Raw genomic sequence first — 21,150 nt, forward strand, 5'->3', positions numbered from 1 at the left:
GGGTGGATCATTTGAGGTCAGGAGTTTGAGACCAGCCTGGCCAATAGGGTGAAAATCTCTGTCTACTAAAAAGTACAAAAACCAGCTGGGCATGGGGGCAGAATTCTGTAATCCCAGCTACTCCGTAAGCTGAGGCAGGAGAATCACTTGAACCTGGGAAGCAGAGGCTGCAGTGAGCTGAGATCACACCACTACACGCCAGCCTGGGCGACAGAGTGACTCTGTCAAAAAAAAAAAAAAAAAAAAAAAAGAATGAATGAATGAAAAAGAAAAAAAAAAAAAAGGAAAGAGAGAGTGTGTGCAGATAATCACTCAGGATGTTTTATGGTCAACCTGGAAGGAAAAAAGCTCTTCACAGCCCAAACCTAGATCCAAGTATACCTAGAAAATGTCTCATAGCCATGAACCCAGAAAGAAAACTAGACACTGGGATGGAGGTGGGGAGTGGGGCGATGCTCTGAAATGTTCTACCACAAAGGCGATCCCAATCAAGGTCTAGTGGGAAGACAGACATGCAAACAGACACAAGTGCCCCAAGTGTCATAAAATCAATAATAACGATATGAATAGGGTGCTCTGGATGCTCTGCTGAAGGAGGTAGGATTTTAAACATTTTTATCAGCTATTGGTACAATTTCATAAATGTGCTTGAAACTTAATTGGTTTAGTCTATTAAATTTGTAATTGTTTTTCCACAAAAATTGTAAGCCCGTGTTCCCTAACTCAAAAACAGAGCCCTGCTGGCAAGCCTGGTTTGGCAACTGGAATCAGAGCATGGGTGTTTATCAATATTCGTTATGTGTGCTTACTGGAACATAAACTCACCTGGAATGGGGATCTCTCAGCGTGAAGGGATTTTAATAGGACTCATTCATACATTTGCTCAACATTTTATAAAGACATCTGTCCCCAAAATTCAATTTACAATTTTTACAACATTTTACGAAGACTTTGATCTCCAAATCTCCATTTACAATTTTACAAGAATTTACATTCATTGCAAAGATTTCTTTCCAGAGCTTTTTAAAGGTCATTTCTTTCCTTGGGTCCAAAACTGTTACTTTTAGATGAGAGGAGAAGCAGCTGAGGCTTACATGTGGAGACTGTGTGTGATGAAAGGGCAGGACACAGCGGCCCCTGGATCCTAATTCAGACCAGCCTGCCTCTGGCAATAGGAAAGTCATTTGTTCCTGCGAGCCCGTATCATAATCTGGCACAACTGGAGGTTAGAACAATCCTTAAAACTCTTTGGCTATGGGATTCTAGTTTGCCATCTTAATTTATATATTCTATTTCGGCGCTGATTCTCCAGCCCTTTCCCTTTTAAGTGATCCTAATTAGAAAACACACAGGAGGATCCTTCCAGGATTTAAAAGCTGCTGGGATCCCCTCTTTGATCTCCCATCTGAACTACGGACGGTTATTGTTTCACGTTTCCCCCCACTCCCCCCGACCCGCACTCCAGTGACAATTATTGGCATTTTAGAGCCTAGAGATAGAAATAAGACGTCTGACAGGCCCGGCTGCCTAAAAATCCAAAGCAAGCACCCCTCCAAATATCTCCCCTCCTCCCTCGCACCTCCCCCCACCCAAAAAAAATAATGAAAAGGAAAAAATATAGCAGACTTTATAAACAGCTGCCAATTTATTAATAAGATGTTGGAGTTAGTTAGAATTTTAAAGATGCTTCAGGCATCTTTAAGGAGGCAGCAAGCCCTTCCTCTCCCGGGCACAAATAAGCCCAACCAGCAGACCCTACCTTAACTACCGCTATTTAAATTCTGCAAAGTGCCGCGGTGACCCGAGGAACCTTCGGAAAGGCGCAAGGGTTTGCCTTAATTTGGGTATACTTGGTTGAGATGCCTTGAGAGAACTCGAAAGCAGTTGAATTAAGAATCTTAAGTCTTTCTAGGACGCGGAGGAGGAAGGTAGGAAATTGGGGAGGGGGAAGAAAGGCATGCCGTCAAGAAAGAGTTGATTATTTAATTTCATTCACCAAGGGAGAGAATTCGGAGGCTCCATCCCGGAGGCGCTGGGGTCCGGGACGCGGGAAGGGCTTGAAAATGTGCGAAGCGGCTGTGTGCGAACGCGTGGACTAGGTCTTGGCTCGCTGAGAGGGAAGGGCTGGGCTGGCGCTGGGCAGGAGGAAGGGAGGCAACGGGTAGGAGGCGGGGAAGCGCAGTATAAAAGGCCCGGCCGGACTGAGCGTCCGCTACTCCGAGTCACTTCGGTAAGGCGGGAGCCCGAGCAAGATCAAGGAGGGAAGTGCTCGGTGCCACAGACCGACACAGTTCGCTCTAGCATCCGACGCTAGGACTCTGCGCCCTCAGCCGGATCCCGGAGCGCTTCCATTCGCCAACCTCCCACTGCAAGGCATGAGCCGCACGCGGGAGTCCGAGGCTGCAGCGCGGTCATGAGGCGGTGGCCCGGGATCGACGGCTGCGCGACGCCAGCCCCCAAATCCCCTCTGGGCGCGGCACCCCCGGGATGAGCCCCCCCCCCCAGACGCAAGACCACTAGAGCTGAGATTCACTCCGAGTTCCTGAGCGCCTGAGCCGCGGGCACTGCGTCCCTGCAGCTTCCAGCCAACACCTGCGCCCGTGACCAGACGAACGCCCAGCGAGTCGGACTCCCCTCCCTTCCCAGTCCCTACGGGGCGCCGCGGACGCGCGAACAGCCGTGCCCGGCTACCGGGCGGCCCAGCAAGTGTCAAGACCCTTCAGAACGACACTTTGGCACTCCTCCCCTCCCCCGACTGCTTCAGGCAGGGGTCGCAGGCAGATACATGGCTTGTCCGGCGCCCCCTCCGTTTTCCATCACTGCAACTCCAGCTCCACTTTGCCAATAAAGGTTTCTAAAGCAGCCCAGGCACCACCCCACCCACCCACAGCCCCGAGCCTCAGTGTGCACAAGGGCTCTACCCGCGCCCGTCACAGCGACCTCGGCAGCGGGCACTTGGTACAGCCCGGCAGGCGGACGCTGCCGCCGAGGGCGCCCCGGCTACCGCCAAACCGTGACAACCTCGGTGTGCCCGGGGCCCCCATCTGGAACCGGCCCTCCCCGGGACTCTGAGTGCGGGGCGGCGCGGCAGGCGGCCCCGAGGAGCGCGGAGAGTAGTGGAGGTGGCTTGCCGGGTGAGTGGCTCCGGGCGGCGAGGGCGGGGGAACCAAGCGTGGAGGTAACTCCCGGCCGCAGCTGAAGCCCTCCTACTCCTCCTCCTCCTCCTCCTCCTTCTCCTTCTTCTCCTCCTCCTCCTCCCCGCGCTCCTCTGGCGGCCGCTCCCGCTCCAGCTGCGGCGCCGCGGCCACATCTGGGGCGCCCATGTGCGCTCGGGGGCTCGGCTGCGCCCGCCCCGCCGCCGACCCCGCAGCCCCCTGCCAGCAGGGTGGCCTCCGGCCCGGCCCGGGTCCCGGGCTGTCCCGGGACCCACTCTCCGCCGCCGCCGCCGCCAGGCAGCGCCGGGGCTTGCTCCGCAGCCGGCTTGGACACCCCCGGCCTCGCGGTGGCTCCGCCGTGGTGCGGCGGCGGCGGCGGCGGCGGCGCCGGCGGCTCCTGCTCCCCCGGCCCCGCACGCCCCGCCGCGCCCAGCGCCAGCCCCGCGGGCCCGGGAAGCGGAGCCCTGGCGGGAGCCGAGGCGGGAGCCGCGCTGCCGGGCTCCCGGGCTCCTACTCCTCCTCCCCCGGCGTCACCGCCGCCGCCGGCCGCCGCGCCGGGTCCTAAAGCCGCGCGTCTCAAGAGGATGGTGCGCCTGGCGGCCGAGCTGCTGCTGCTGCTGGGGCTGCTGCTGCTCACGCTGCACATCACCGTGCTGCGCGGCTCGGGAGCCGCCGACGGGCCCGACGCGGCCGCGGGCAACGCCAGCCAAGCCCAGCCGCAGGTGAGTGCGCCGCCGGAGAGGGGCGTGCGCGGCTGCGGGGACGGTTTGTGGGGCAGGGGTGCTGAGCTAGTGCCGGGTGGATGCAGGGAGGCGGGTCCCCTGCCCCACCTAAGAGCAACTGTTTTGGCAGTAGTTTTGCCCGGGCCACTTGACTTAGGCAGAGGCGGAGCGGGGGCACATGCCTGAAGGCTGCACCCGGCTTCCAGGTCTGCCGGCTGCGCTCCTTCAGTTCTGTCTGTCACGGGTCAGGTGCGGGGTTGGTGGGGAGGTGGGAAGGAGCGAGGTTTGGGATGAGCAGAGGAAGTGTGGAGAATGTGCTTGCTTGGGGGTGCTACCAGTCTTTCGTTGCCCTTCGGAGGCTGAGTAATGTTACTCAAGGCTGGAGGGACGCAAGGAGACTTTATAGGATGATATCCCTGAAGTCTTTGGGAGAAAGAACTCCGGGAGTCTACCCTTTTAGGAAGCAATGCCAAAGGTCAGGACATAATTTCCCAAGGAGAATAGCCAAGAACCCCCTCCTCACCCTCAGGGTTCCCTTGCTTCCAGTGTTCCTCCGGAGGCCTCGCCTGAGGTCCGCCCCGTGTGCCCCCTTGGTCATGGGGAAGGTGCAGAGTGAAGGCACCGGTAGTGATTTGGGCCAGGGTTACCTGGGGCTTTTAAACTTGTAGCAAAGTCTTTCTCCCAAGGATCTTCCCCGTTGAAGGTCGCTTTAGCAATGGGATTCTGTTTATCCATTTCAGCTTCAGGGTAAGGGGAGGGCGTAGTGGACGGTCAGACATAATGTGAGTTCTGACTTCGGAATAGAATTGCCCAGCTAGGCATTTCCTGCCGCTATCTTAGCGCCTTTCCTTGAGTCTAGGGGTGGGACAACTGTAAACCTGGAGCATAGGCAAAAGTAAGCAGGGATTTTCCCAGGAGGCAGAGGGGATTCTCTGGCTCCTAAAATCTGCTCAAACCAGGCGCGGTGGCTCACGCCTGTGATCCCAGCACTTTGGCAGTCAGAAGCGGGTGGATCACCTGAGGCCAGGAGTTGGAGACTATCCTGGCCAACATGGTGAAACCCCGTCTCTACTAAAAATACAAAAATTAGCTGGGCGTGGTGGCGCAAGCCTGTAGTCCCAGCTACTCGGGAGGCTGAGGCAGGAGAATTGCTTGAACCTGGGAGGTTGTAGTGAGCTGAGATCACGCCACTGCACTCCAACCTGGGCGACAGAGCGAGACTCTGTCTCAAAAAACAAACAAAAAATAAATAAATAAAACGAAATAAGCATTATTCATTGTTCCCAAAGGACTTTATATTCATTGTCTTTGATAATTCACTTTTTACATCTTTATACAATTTGTTGCGAAAAACTTTACCGTAAAGAGAAAACTCATAAAACACTTCCATTGTGTTTACTACGTGCCACCGTTTTAAGTACTTTACAGAATTTAACTCACTTAATTTAACCATAATCTTATGAGACATGGTACTGTTAATATAGCCCCTTTACAGATGCAAAAACTGAGGTACAGCGAGGTGAAAAAACCTGTCAAAGTTTAGACATTCCAAACTCTTGATTACACCAAATTTTGTCTCTACCAGGATAGACTAAAGCAAGGTGATTATTGCATGCAATTACAAAACAGTAGAAAAGTACACACCCCAAAGCTTAAAGTTATTTTAACTTTGAGACATTTCTAAAAATGTCCTAACTTTGTGGGATCTCTCATCTTCTCCCGTGGGTAGATAGGTACAGTGACAGACTGAGGGAATTTCTATGCGGAAGTTGAAGATGCCACCCACCATCCTATAGACTGGGGCACCCACCAATCTAACACTGTGGAGATAATTCTTCATATCTTCAAGATTTCTGGAAGTTATATTTTGTACATGATGCTTTCTTTCCTCATGGACTCATGAAAAGCCATAAAAATGATGTTCTGTGGAAAAGTAAATTTGGCAGATTTCTTTATGAGGTGTTTGCTATCATTAGAATAACCCGGGGTTGGCCTTTTCCGCTTGAACACTAAGGTAATGAGAGAAGCAGCTGGTGGAAGTGGCAGTTCTAAAAGGGAAGTGGACTGAATTCTCAAAAGGGGCTTTGGCTGAAGAACTGCCCCACGAGGACAGAACAAATGGGGGATTTAGAAAGAGTTATGCTCCTACAAATATCAAGTCCCAAGTAGCTGCTAATCCACCAGCTTCAGCTTATCTTGTAATAGTGTTCGGTGAGACTGTCCACTCAATGCACACAGTTTTCCAAGCAGAATGATGAGTTTAGCAGTTTAGTTCATAATTTTGCTGTTTTGTAATTTGTTATTATAAAAGTTTTATACTCTTTCTGACCAAAGTTATTTATTTGGCCCTCTGACTCTCTGAAGGTATTATAAGTCAAAAGAAGAATGTTCTGCCACATGAGGAGGTCTGCAAAAGACATTTATTAGTCCATCGTTTTCAGGCCCCAGAAAGTGAATTGGCTAGTAGCAGGTGTATTTGAAGACAAAACTGTGGACACTGTATTCTTTCTTTTTACCAGACATTGTAAACCCAAGTCTTAAACATCATCTAAATTTGTTGGTTGGTTCTGTGCTATCCTGAGCTACTAAAATCCTTCTTCACAATCAGAAAATTAATCCGTATACATCATTTTTATTGTTTTTATCTCTGTGTACAACCTTCTAAAATATAAGGTTGTCTTAGTCAGAAATATGCAATGGTGAGTTTATTTACCTGAATTGTAGTATGTTTGGATTCATTTAAAAAGGGACACATTCTTATTTAAGGACATATCAAGGACACCTAATAAAGTAGTAGTAAGAAAAGCAACAATAATAGCTAAGATTTATTAAGTGCCTTTTATGTGGCAGGCACTGTTCTTAGCACTTTACACCACATACTTTCTTTTTTTTTTTTTTTTTTTGAGACGGAGTCTCGCTCTGTCGCCCAGGCTGGAGTGCAGTGGCGCGATCTCTGCTCACTGCAACCTCCGCCTCCCGGGTTCATGCCATTCTCCTGCCTCAGCCTCCCGAGTAGCTGGGACTACAGGTGCCTGCCACCACGCCTGGCTAATTTTTTTTTTTTTTTTGTATTTTTAGTAGAGACGGGGTTTCACCATGTTAGCCAGGATGGTCTCAATCTCCTGACTTCGTGATCCTCCCGCCTCGGCCTCCCAAAGTGTTGGGATTACAGGCGTGAGCCACTGCGCCCGGCCCATACTAGCTTTCTTAATCCTCACAAAAATCCCGTGAATTAGGTACTATCATTATCCCTGTTTCAAAAGGAGAAACTGAGGTTAGGTAATTTGCCCAAGATTGCACAGCTAGAAGCTTCTTAATTTATTTTCGTTATTTTATAGTGGGGAGCTATTTGAAGCATATTTCTACTGCAAGTTCTTGATAAAGTCATACACTCAAGAGAGAGAAAGGCTTTTAACAATTTACATTTTCAAATGTATCTTGACAGTCTTACTGTGTTAACTATGACATATATGTATATATAGACATACATTATATATACATACATACACATATATGTATAAATGTTAGCTAACTTTTTTTGTAGTTTCAGCACACTAGGGGTTACATTTTTGACTCTTTGTATGACTGTCTCCCCTAGCATGCCCTAGTGTGCTCGAAACATTGATAGGTACGATGTTACGAGGTGGCAGTAAAATGTTTTGAGTACACTATCCATATTGGGTAACTGGCTGATGAAAATAAAAATGTTAGTCTTTGAATGGTTTTCAGTATTTTTAAAATATCTAGTAAGAAATTAGAAAACTGTCTGCAGTAGCTGCATTAAAATGCATGGAAACATCAACCTTTTTTTGTTTTTGAATCTTATTTCATTAGAATAAGTTTGTCTCATATTAATCAGATACTCAGATTAGTTCTTTCACATATATTTAATTAATGTTAATGAGAAAACATAGATAGATATGGATATAGATATAGATACATAATAAAAGTCATCTGGAAGACAAAATATAGAGTCCATAGGCAATAATAGTACTAATAAAGGTATCTCCTTTGTCTGAAATTCAAATGATTGCCTTTCCACTAAATCTCAGTCAGTTTTAGAATCATGAATTTCTATATATTTTTAGTAGTAAGTCAGAACTCATTAAGGCAGTGAGATTTAAGCAAGTATTATAAAACACCAATTTGATTATTTTTACAATAACATTAAAGCAAATCAAATTCTGGAATGTAGTAAAATGTCTTTGTTCTCTGTTTCCTAACTATCATCTTTATGAGCACTTTCCATCTTTTATCCCTCTGTTGCCTTCAGTAAAACAGCTTAGCTTCTTGTATTCACTGCTTTGGATTTAGGAGTTCATCCAAGCCACTTATAGCAGTAGAAGCAAAAGCATAATTTATCTGTACTTAATACAAGAAAGTCAACAGCCATTTGTGTTTCTTATTTTGTGACTTACCTTCTCATTTTCCAGTCAGGCTGATTACTTTTACTGGAATTTTTTTTTTTTTTAATGATTGACAATTGTCTCACTTAGCTATTGCTGCAGAACAACCCACCCTAAAATTTAGTGGCTTAACACAACCACCATTTTATTTCCTCATGAATTTGTATGACAGCACCTTTCTTGGGCTCAGCTGAGTGGTTCTTCTGGTGATTTCACCTGATATTACTCATGTGGCTGTGGCCATCTGTTGGCTTCATGTGGGCTAGGTGGTCCAAAAATACCTTACTCATTTGTCTGATAGTTGGTGCTTGCTGTCACCTAGGTTTGCTCTCCGTATAATCTCTCATCCTTAAGGAGTCTAGCTCATATATCTTTACATGGTGGACTCAGAGCAGCAAGAGAATAAAAGCAGAAATTGCAAGACCTATTGATGAGTTTGCACAACATCATTTCAGCTGTATTCTATTAGCCAAACAAATCACGTGGTTGCTTAGATTCTAGTGGACAAGAAATAGATTCCACTTATTGATGGGAGGAGCAGCAAAGTCACATTAAAGAAGAGCATGTGTACAGGGAGGAATCATAGGCATCTTTTTATCTTTATTCTCCTGATTTTTGATATACATTTTTAGAACCCGTAGGGCAAGGACATAAAGTGTCCTTTTTGGTGACTGTATTTTTATCAAGGTGAAATTCTATATCTCTTTTATTGCCTTTTGTCTTGAATACTTTTTTGTGTCATATTAATATTGCAACTTCTGCTCTTTCTTCCTTTTAGAATTTGTTTGGGTGTCTTTTCCAACCTTTATTTTCAAACTTTTTTTGACTTTTTAATTTATTTTTTTCAAATTTATTCATTTATTTTGAGATGGAGTCTCACTCTGTCACCCAGGCTGGAGTGCAATGGCGCTATCTTGGCTCACCGCAAGCTCCACCTCCCAGGTTCACACCATTCTCCTGCCTCAGCCTCCCGAGTAGCTGGGACTACAGGCGCATGCCACCATGCCTAGCTAATTTTTTGTATTTTTAGTGGAGACGGGGTTTCACTGTGTTAGCTAGGATGGTCTCGATCTCCTGACCTCATGATCTGCCCGCCTCGATTTCCCAAAGTGCTGGGATTACAGGTGTGAGCCACTATGCCCGGCCCAACTTTTTTTTTTTTTTTTTTTTTGAGATGGAGTCTTGCTCTGTCACCCAGGCTGGAGTGCAGTGGCGTGATCTTGGCTCACATCAAACTCTGCCTCCCGGGTTCATGCCATTCTCCTGCCTCAGCTTCCTGGGCAGCTGGGACTACAGGTGCCCACCACCACGCCTGGCTAATTTTTTGTATTTTTAGTAGAGACAGGGTTTCACCCTGTTAGCCAGGATGGTCTCGATCTCCTGACCTCATGATCCTCCTGCCTCTGCCTCCCAAAGTTCTGGGATTACAGGTGTGAGCCACCGTGCCCGGCCCCAGCTTTTTAATTTAAATATCTTTCTTATTAATAAGCTATAGCTAAATTATCTTTGTTTATGCAATATATCAATGGATTTAACCCATTTATGTTTATTGATAAATTAGAAATATTTTTTCATTTTATTTGCTATCCTAAAATTTTTATTTATCTTTATTTTTCCTCCCTTACTCTCACCTTCAATTTATCTATATGACCTTTGGCAAGAGGGTTAGCCTCTCTATGTCTAGATTTTCTCATCTGTAAAATAGATATATAGTAACTATTTCCCAGCATTATTGTAAGGATTAGAACATTGAATGCATGCTAAATGTGTTATTAGAGCTTGGCATTTAATCATTTGATAAGTATTTATTTATTTAAGATGGAGTCTCGCTCTGTTGCCCAGGCTGGAGTGCAGTGGCACAGTCTCAGCTCACTGCAACCTCCACCTCCCAGGCTCAAGTGATCCTCCCACCTCCACCTCCCAAGTAGCTGGGACTACAGGTGCTCACCACCATGCCCAGCTAAGTTTTGTATTTTTTATAGAGACCAGGTTTCACCATGTTGCCCAGGCAGGTCTCAAACTCCTGGACTCAAGCGATCCACCTGCCTCAGCCTCCCAAAGTGTTCGGATTACAGGCTGAGCCACCACGCCTGGCCATTTGATAAGTATTTAAATATTACTTTTTTTTATTTTTATCAAGTTTTGAAAGTTATCTGTTCTATTTCTATTATGTTTAACATTTTAACAAACATATTTGAACTAACACTTTTCTATCAATGCTGAGAATCAATCAGTATCTATAACCTAAACCCACCACATAAACAAGATTCTGACATGCTAGATGCAAGATTCTCTGTCTTGTCTGTATACTATGTATACTATCTCTAATTTTTTAATATTCTGAAATTTTAGTGCTAGAATTTTTCTTTTAATCTTTCTTTCTTTCTTCTTTCCTTTGTTTTTAGTATGTCTATCTTAGGAATCAATTCTTACCAGTTTTATTATACTCCCAATAATTATTTAGACTTAATTCTAAGATTTACTTGTTTCTTTTTCTAGCTGCTGCTGCCTTTATTTTTTTTTCTTTTTGAGATGGGGTCTAGCTCTGTTGCCCAGGCTGGAGTCCAGGAGTGCAGTGGTGTGATCTCGGCTCACTGCAACCTCCCTCTCCCGGGTTCAAGCAATTCTCGTGCCTCGGCCTCCCAAATAGCTGGGATTACAGGTACCCACCCCCATGCCCGGCTAATTTTTGTATTTTTAGTAGAGACAGAGTTTCACCATGTTGGCCAGGCTGGACTCGAACTCTTCATCTCAGGTGATCTGCCTGTCCTGGCCTCCCAAAATGCTGGGATTACAGGTGTGAGCCACCATGCCTGGCCTGCTGCTGCTTCTTCAATCTCATACTTTCATTTTTTATTTTGCTAGAACACAGTTTCAAAAATTTTTTCAGAGAATTTATTAATTATAAACTCTATAAGAACCTATATCTTTAGACATATCTTTATTTGATTCTCAAAATTAAATGCTAATTTGGCAGTTGGCTGTCTTCTATCTTATTTCCCCCCTAAGAATTTTAAGAATAGAATTTAATTTTTTATACCATCTCATATTTCAGATGAGAAGTCTAATACCGTTTCTTTGTAGGTGATTTTTTTAAAAACTTGATGCTTTTGTGATTTTTTTCCTTTATTTGTAATGTTCGGAAATTTTACCAGGTTGTGTTTAGATTCAGGGCTTTAGCTGTTAGTCCTGTTCAGCATATGGTAGACCCTTTCATTCTGAAGTCTAAACTTTGTCTCCAGCTTGAAAAAATTTCTTTAGTTATATCTTTGGTATTTCCAATATCCCTGTACTCTTTTTCTGGAACTCCTGTTAGAGATTGAAACTAACATTGAGATTTCAAGATGTATCTTTCATGTCTCTGAATTTTTCTTCTCATACTTTTATTTCTGTTTTTTAATTTTGTCTTATGTCTCGAGGCATTCTTCTGGCTATTTCAACCCCAGTGTCTTGTTTAGGAATATTTCATAACTGAATGCTCATAGTAAATATCAGATGCAAATGTCAAATCAACCACTCTGAAACCCAGGACTGAATGAAATAACTCTACTACTTCCTGCCCTCAGCCTTTTCTCCTAACTTCTATAGCCTCTTTTCTCCCCTTCTTTTTCCTTCCCTTTCTTTCCTTTTTCTTCCTTTTTTATCTTCCTTTCCTTGCTTTTTCCTTATCTTTCTTCTCTTCTCCCTCTCTCTCTCTCTTTGCATTTTTTAAAGTTTTTTTAAAACTATATATAAATTACATACAATAAAATGGATGAATCTTAAGGGTTCAATTTCATTTTTGACAGTTGTATATGCCTATATAGTTACCACCAAAATTAGGATATAGAACATTCCCCATCACCCCAGAAAGTCTTCCAGTGCACAATTGTAGGCAATTTACTCCTTCCAGAGGCAACCAATTTCTGGCTTCCATTACCATAGATTAGTTTTGCCTGTTCCAGATATTCACATAAATGGAAATGTACTTTTTGCATTTTTCTGTTTGCCTGGCTTCTCTCATTAAACTAAGTTTTTGAGATTCATTTATTTTGTGTGTATCAGTAGATTTCTCTCTTTTATTGCTAAATGATAGTCCACTGTGTAACTCTATCACAATTTGCATATCCCCATCAATGGACATTTGATTTGTTTCCATTGCTTTGCATATTATGAGTAAGACCATGTTAGTATTCTTACACAAGCCTTTCTGTGGACCTACATTTTCATTTCTTGTGAGTAAATTTCTAGTAGTAAGGCTGACATAGTCTCTGTTCTTGATATTATTGTGGCAATTCTTCTAGGGAAACTGACTTTTTAGAGATCTCACTTTCCTTTTTCTCAGCTCTGTAGTGCTTCACTTTCAATTGGTTGCCACTTGTTTCATATCTACCAGAAATCCCTCTCTCTCTTCTGTTGGCCCTTCTTTCAGCTTTCCAGTTCTGTTGTGGATTGACTCATATTTCTTCTACCACCTCAACAGAATTAATAAATAGAAAAGAGGTAAACGCCACCTTGGTCAGCCACCTTGAGCTGAAGCACTATAATTCTATTTCTTAATTTTATTTTCCTTTATATAAACCAAAATAAAGTTCTATCATTTGTGCTGTTCCTTCATTTATTCACTTTTACTCATAGTTTAAAAGGCATTAATCTTTGAGGTTTGGGGGCATCCTCAGATGTCTATTCATTTCGTCAAGAAGAATCTGTTTTGGTTTTAATGCCTCCAAAGCAAATAATCTCAATAACATTTTCCATATGTCATACAAGTGTTTTTTAACATCTCTTAATATCAGAACATTTTTCCTCTGATATGCCCATTAAATCCTTTATGCTACATGTTAATTTCATGTTCACCATGTTCACTTTGTTCATTTTTTTTTCTTCCCAGTGTTCATGAACAGGTGGCTGCTGTCTTTTCAAGAAACTTCTCCTGTAGAACTTGAAGATTATTATGTAATAGTTCCTTTGTCATCTCCAAATTCCATTATCTCAGTTTCTTTAACTTGTCTTCATTAGTCTTATTGTAAAACATTTTAGTGCTTTCTGTGGTTCTATTATTTCTCTCTCATCTTCTGAGAGCATCTTTCTTTTGCAACCCTTGGCTTAGGGTTTACAAATTTTACCCTTTACAAATTTTATGATTTGTAAGGAAAAGGATGACAATGAAGCCCCTTAGGTCCTCAATGACAGCTAAGAGTGTCCCTCTGTCTCTACTCATCCCCCAAAGACTGGAGATAATTTAGAGATGGGATGGGGGTGTCGGTTTAGTGCCCAGATTATATGTAGTGAGTTCAAACAAACAGCAAGGGGATGTGTTGTAGAAAAAAAAGAAAAAGAAAAGAAAAAAAAACCTCACTTTGCATTTTATTTAAACCTTATACAATTCCTTTTTATAAGAATTATAAGAAACTGTGAACATAAATACATAAAACCTAATTTATTTCCTTCTGTGGCTTATCAGTCAAGAGGTTAGATCAAGTCCAGGGCTGACAAAACCAATATGCTTATTATGCCCAGTGTTTCTCTTGGGACTAAGCACTCACTGCCCACTGTGGTCCCTGACTTGATAATGTACCCTTCTGGCTCTTTCTCTTCCCTGTCTTCCTCCCTCTTCCCCTACAAGAGATTTCTGGGGTCATCTCTCAAATAAATTACTCGTTCTTTGTCTCAGGGTCTGCTTCTAGGAAAACCCACACTAAGTGAACCACACCCAAATGGTAGTCATGGTGATAATGGATACTCCTCTAGGTAGCAACAATACAGGAAGTCTCCAGAAAGGTAACAGAGCAGAGTTTCCATGAGGCACCTGCTTGTTGTTGTCATTAACAGGGAGGAAGTCTGTTAGCCTCAGAGAGATGTGCTGCAGGCAGCAAAAGAACCAGGCTACCCCACGCCCTCCTGGAGCAGTCAGGAAGAGGGAAATTCCAAAATTACAGAGATGGGCTGCAAAGGTCACGCCTAGGCAAAGCCTACAAATTCCTGGTGTTTAGAGATCTAATGGGTCCTTTTTCTCCTGAGATGCTGATCCCATGGTCCTTTACTATCTTAGGTGGTAGGATGAGTAACAATGGGGAGGCCTCAGAGGCGTGTGGGATTGTCATCTACTCCCTGTGAGGCATCAACTCCCTAAGCACAGACCAGCATGTGTCCCTGGAAAGTTATTTTTGTAAACCGAGTAGAAGTAAAAACAGTAGGTTAACTACCCCTTCTTCCTGTTGGCCTGACTCATGCACATTTTAGTAAACCCAATCATCTTGCACAGAGCACTCTCTATGGCTGACACACATCCATTAGACAGCAACACCCTCATTCCCCATGGAAGAGATAGTACTGCGAGGTTCATGGAATAGAAGAGTTCTGTCTTCAAGTTTGGGTCTCTGAGCTGCCTGATTTGCAATTTTGAGTACCCCAATCACCAGATATTCAAGAACAGTGACCTGGAAAAGGTCAGGTAGACTTTGAATGCGATAGGCCATTGATGTCTTCTGGACACCACTTATCTATTTTCAAAAATAACAAAGTATGTCCAAAATCTGTATGAAGAATGCAGAGAAGCTGGAAATGGTCATAGCCTGCCCCAGTGTTAACTTCCTCCCACAAGCATCCAGATAGACTATTTTCACCGAGGACAAAGAAACAAATAACAGACATGCCTTGCCTCACAGGTAACCCTGGGAGATGGCAGTGAGGACAGGAGGAGAAGAGTGGCAGTCATTTTGTTATTATTTTTTTAAATACAGCTTTGTCGAAGTGCAATTGACAACTAATAAACTGTACATATTTAAATGAAAAATTTGACAATACTGACACCTGTAAAACCATCACCATAGTCAAGATGATGAATAAATCTACCATCTGAAAAGTTTCCTTGTGCTCCTCTGTGAGCTTCAGCAATCTCCGGGCAACCACTGATCTGCCTTCTCTCACTGTAGATTAGTGTTGGATTTCTTAGACTTTTATATAAGTGGAATACAGAATGCATAGCATTGCATGATATGGCTTCTTTGCTCACCATAATAATTTTGAGATTCATTCATGTTGTTCTGTGCATGCAGAATTTGTCCCTTTTTATTACTAATTAATATTCTATAGTGTGGATATACCACCATATGCTTACCCATTGACCCATTTAGGTTATTTCCTATTTGGCAACTATTAAAGATGCTGTGAACATTTGGGTATAAGCCTTTGTGTGAACATTTGCTTTCATTTCTCTTGGGTGAATACTTTGGGGCAGAATGGTTGGATCATATAGCAGTTGTATGTTTAGCTTATTAAGATATTCTGGAAATCTTTTTGGTGCACTCACACAAAGTGTTTAGGATCTACAACAATCCAGGTACTCCCTTGGAAAACTTCACAGAATTTGAAGGTTGAATCCCAGGATGATGTTTTTCTATAGTTAAAATATAAGTGTGTGAACTACAGTATATTATGAAATACTGAAAGAAGGAGAGAAGATACTGTCTCCTTAGAAAGAATTCTCCTTTCTTTTCAGAATGCCCAAAGTAGTGTCATGGATCTCGATTCTCCAAGTGGTGGTGACATTGATTGTAGTGACCACCCTGGTGGGGGTTGTGAAAAGAAAATTAGATGCTGGACCCAAAAAAAGAAAAAAAAAACAGGCTAGAAAAGTGTCCCAGAAGGAAACTCTACTTCTCCCGTGTCCTGCTGTCCAATATTCCTTGATTCTCTTGCCCCGTTCCTTGTCCCCATGAGTGGAAATTAAGAAAACTAGAAATGGATTTCGTATCTCCTGCCTGGGGCCTCAGTTACATTGTGACATAGAAACCTGGTATGGATTTTGAGCTCAAAATGAATTAGAATTCAGCTCAAAATGAATTGGAAGCCAGGTTTATTGCTGAGAATCTTCAAATTTCAGGGAGTAGAAAGAACAAAAATAAAAATGGAGATCTTGTCGGGCGTGGTGGCTCATGCCTGTAATCCCAGCACTTTGGGAGGCCAAGGCGGGTGGATCACCTGAGGTCAGGAGTTCAAGACCAGCCTGACCAACATGGAGAAACCCCGTCTCTACTGAAAATACAAAATTAGCCAGGCGTGGTGGTGCATTCCTGTAATCCCAGCTACTCGGGAGGCTCAGGCAGGAGAATTGCTTGAACCAGGGAGCTAGAGGTTGCAGTGAGCCAAGATTGCGCTATTGCATTCCTGCCTGGGCAACAAGAGCGAAACTCCATCTCAAAAAAAAAAAAAAGGAGATCCCATTAGATGTTCCTAATTCTTAGCCCAAGAAATGAGTTGAGGAATTTCTGACCTTCTGGGCACATGGGACGTAGGAAAGTACAGATTGTTAGTGACTCACATAGGATTCTCATTATGAGGGAAAATATTGTCCTTCTCTTACACAAAAGGTAAGCCATCCATTGCCCAAATGTTCACTAGGTGCATTCATGGCCCAGAGATAGACAAGAAGCTCAGAATGGCTTCTCAGCCCTTGCACCCAGAATGCGATCTACAGACCACCAGCATTAGCATCTCCTGAAAGCTTGTTATAAAATAGGAGTCTTAAGCCATGCCCAGAACTACTGAATCAGAATCTGCATTTTTAAAATGTTTATTTATATATATTTGGGGGATACAGGTACAGGTTTCTTAGGTGCATATATTGTGTAGTAGTGAAGTCTGGGCTTTTAGTGTACTCATCACCTGAGTAGTGAACATTGTACCCAATGAGTAATTTTTCAGCCCTCATCCCCTCCACCTCCCACCTTTTAGAGTCCCCAATGTCTGATTACTCTTTGTATGTCCATGTATGCGCATTGTTTAGCCCCCGCTTATAAGAGAGAACATGTGGTATTCGACTTTCTGTTTCTGAGTTATTTCGCTGAGCATAATGGCCTCCGGTACCAGCCATGTTGCTGGGAGAGACATGACTTCATTCCTTTTTATGTCTGAGTAGTATTCCATGGTATATTTCTTTACCCAGTCTTCCAGTGATGGACACTTAGATTGATTCCATGTCTTTGCTGTTGTGGATAGTGCTGTGATAAACAGATGAGTGCAGGTATCTTTTTGATGTATTGATTTCTTTCCCTTTGGGTATATACTCAGGAGTGGGATTGCTGGATTGAATGGTAGTTCTATTTTTGGTACTTTGAGAAATCTCCATACTGTTTTCTGTAAAGGTTATGCTTATTTACATTCCCATCAACAGTGTATAAGTGTGCCCTTTTAGCCACGTCCTCACCAACAAAAGTTGCTTTTAGACTTTTTAACAATAGCCATTCTGACTTGTGTAAAATGGTATCTCATTGTGGTTTTAATTTTTATTTCTCTGATAATTAGTTATGTAAACCTTTTTTCATATGTTTGTTGTCCTCTTGTATATCTTCTTTTGAAAAATGCCTGTTCATGTCCTTTGTCCACTTTTTAACGAGGTCATTTGGTTTTTTCTCGCTGAGTTGTTTGAGTTCCTTGTGGATTCTGTATGTTAGCCCTTTATCAGATGCAAAAAATATTTGCATCTGATAGTTTGCAAATATGTTTTCCTACAGAATCTGTATTTTGACAAGGTCTCCAGATTAATCATATGCAGGTCATGGTTTGAGAAACACTGGTCTACATGCATGTTTTTCTTGCAAGTTGCAGGTCCCAGAAAGCACTTAATACAGGTCCTGTGTTATCCAGCTATTGCCTAATAAAGCTGTAGGACAACTACTCCAAATCTCAACGGTCTGCAATTATAAGCATGTACTCTCACACTTATGGGTCCGTGGGTCAGCTGAGGTTCAGTAGATCTAGGCAGGGCATGGCTTTAAGCTATGGATTGGGTCTAGGTTTATGCTATGGATCTCCCATTCTTTTGTGACCAGCAGGTTACCTGCCACACATTTCTCTCATGGTGATGGGATTACACCTCAGTCATATCTGTTAACCATTTCATCAGCCAAAACAAGTCACAAGATCCAACAGACTAGCCGAAAAGTGGTCATGGGCTTTGGAGTTGTTTTGATTCCAGTTCTGATCCTCAGTTAAGTCTCTGCCCCTAAGAAAAATCCTTACACTTCTCTACATCTCTGTGTCCCATTCAGTAAAATGGGATAAGAATAGTTAACATCACCAGGGCTGTGTTGAGAAGCTGCTCAGCCTGGCTCTGTGGCCAGAGTCAGGCCAAGAGAAAGGGTGAGTCCCAGAGGGCCCTGCTGCTGAGAAGTTAGAGCTGGAGAAAGCTCTCACATGTCATCCTGTGGGTTGCTCTGGCAGCACATGATTCAGCCCCCACCAAGGGTTGTTTCTGAGTCAAGAAACACACCCATCACTTCCCATCTTTTTTCAGAATGGTTGTCCTTTCACTGCTTACAAATTGTGTGCTACATGGTAGGAATTGTGCCTGCAAATACGTTATTCATCACTCACGGGGCTTGGACGATTTAAGCCTGCAACCACTTTCCGTGATGAAAGGGCACGGTTTCCTACCTTCCTTCCCCAGATGCAACAAGAGAAACAGAACATGCCTGGGAACAGGAGTTCCAAGGCTCTGTGCATATTGTACTTCTTTTTTTTTTTTTTTTTTTTTTTTTTGAGATGCAGTCTCATTGTGTCACCCAGGCTGGACTACAGTGGCACAATCTTGGCTCACTGCAACCTCCACCTCCTGGGTTCAAGCAAATCTACTGCCTCAGCCTCCTGAGTAGCTGGGATTACAGGCACCCACCACCATGCACGGCTAATTTGTATAGTTTTAGTAGAGACAGGGTTTCACCATGTTGGCCAGGATGGTCTCGATCTCTTAACCTTGTGATCCACCCACCTCGGCCTCCCAAAGTGCTGGGATTACAGGTGTGAGCCAATGTGCCCGTCTCGGCCATACTTCTAACAAGGACCTGCTCAGAGTTACAATTCTTAGGAGTAATACAGTAGAAGACAATTATGTTAACAAATGTCTCACCTTTCCAACTAATGCTGGGATATTCATTGAGTTAGCACGGGAAAGATTGGCACCCATGATTCAATTGCCTCCCCCTGGGTCCTTCCCACAACACATGGGAATTCTGGGAGAAACAATTTGGTTGAGATTTGATTGGGGACACAACCAAGCCATATCATTCCACCCCTGGCCCCTCCAAATTTCATGTCCTAACATTTCAAAACCAATCATGCCTTCCCAACAGTCCCCCAAAGCCTTAATTTATTTCAGAATTAACCCAAAAGTCCACAGTCCAAAGTCTCATCTGAGACAAGGCAAGTCCTTTCTGCCTATAAGCCTGTAAAATCAAAAGCAAGCTAGTTACTTCCTAGATACAATGGGGGTACAGGTATTGGGTAAATACAGTCATTCCAAATGGGAGAAACTGGCCAAAACAGAGGGATTACAGGGCCCAGGCAAGTCTGAAATCTAGCAGGGCAGTTAAATTTTAAAGCTCCAAAATGATCTTCTGTGACTCCAGGTCTCACATCGAGGTGACACTGTTACAAGAGGTGGGTTCCCATGGTCTTGGGCAGCTCTGCCCCCGGGGCTTTGCAGGGTACAGCCTCCCTCCAGCTGCTTTCAGGGGCTGGCATTGAGTGTCTGTGGCTTTTCCAGGCACATGGTGCAAGCTGTTGGTAGATCTACCATTCTGGGATCTGGAGGACAGTGGCCCTCTTCTCACAGCTCCACTAGGCAGTGCCCAAGTAGGGACTCTGTGTGGGGGCTCCGGTCCCACATTTCCCTTCTGCACTGCCCTAGAAGAGGTTCTTCATGAGGACCCTACCCCTGCAGCACACATGAGGTGCCTCCCACGACACATGAGAATTCTGGGAAATACAATTCAATTGAGATTTGAATGGGGACACAGCCAACATATCAACATGCCCTTGGCCCAGCAATTCCACCTGAGTATGTGCCCAACAGAAATCTATTCACTAATGCACTCAAAGACCTAAAAATGAATGTTCATAGCAGCACTGTTTAAAACGGCCCCAACCTGGAAACAACCCCAATGCCATCAACAGAATGGATAATAAGGTAGTTAAGTGTACACAGTGGGAATGAACAAATGACAACTATATGCAACATGCACAGTTTCACAAATGTAATGTTGAGTAAAGGAAACCAGGAACAGTAAAGTACATGCTGGATAATTCTGTTTAGGTAAAGTTCAAAACCAGGAAAAAGGAACCTGTGCTGTTGGAAGAGAGTTACCTTTGTCAAGGAAGTGATGAAAAGGGAGTCCAAGGAGGGCAGCTAAGGTGCTGGTAATGTTTTGCCTCTTGATATAGGCATTGGTTGCCTAGGTGTCTTCAGTTTGTGAAATCTCATTGAGTTATAGAGTTACATATGTGTATATTTCTGTAGGAATATCATATTTCAATTTTAATAAAAGAGTAAAGAATGCAGCAGGCAGGGTACATGGTGTAGAAGAGATGGCTGGTTTTCACTGGGAAAGATTACCCACAGCCCTGGAGTTCACTCTCTGGGCTCCCTGATGTGTGTGCTATCCCACAGATTGTTCTCCAAATTGGAATGAATGCAGGCTAGTTTCAGTATTATGGGGGTGCTCCTCTGCCTCAGGTCCCAGTGCCATTGTTACAACATCAAAGACCAACTGCTGGCTGAGATGCGGTCCATATGAAAAGAGTGACCAGCAAATTTACTGCTTGACTTCATTCCCTTTAAAAGGAACTGGCTCCATGGTCCTCCTTCAAAGCTCAATTGTAGAAATATATCTTCTTTATAGGACATCGTTTACAATAAAGAGGAGCAATAACTTAAAATTTAAAAAAAAAAGAATACTTTGAGAGCACTGTGAGGTGGACATTCCATTTAATAAACATCACTGTGGTTACATTGCCCAGACGTTCCCAGAAGTCCAGCCATGGGCCTGAGAGCCTTCTACTGGACATTGTGACTTTTGGGGACTAATTTGAATTATATTTTTATGCCCT

General features: G+C 43.8%; 1 protein-coding gene across 1 annotated transcript in view; it reads left to right on the top strand.

The window, feature by feature from the left end:
- The first annotated feature begins 846 nt into the window (after positions 1–846).
- ISM1 (isthmin 1) overlaps positions 847–21,150 on the top strand; it is an 82,199-nt gene continuing 61,895 nt past the window's right edge. Inside the window, exon 1 of the mRNA XM_054468057.2 lies at positions 847–3,877. Within this exon, the coding sequence (XP_054324032.1) occupies positions 3,740–3,877 (138 nt within the window). The 5' untranslated portion in view covers positions 847–3,739. The remainder of the gene's footprint in view (positions 3,878–21,150) is intronic.

This window comes from Pongo pygmaeus, chromosome 21 (genome assembly GCF_028885625.2).
Source record: "Pongo pygmaeus isolate AG05252 chromosome 21, NHGRI_mPonPyg2-v2.0_pri, whole genome shotgun sequence".
Classification (NCBI taxonomy): domain Eukaryota; kingdom Metazoa; phylum Chordata; class Mammalia; order Primates; family Hominidae; genus Pongo; species Pongo pygmaeus.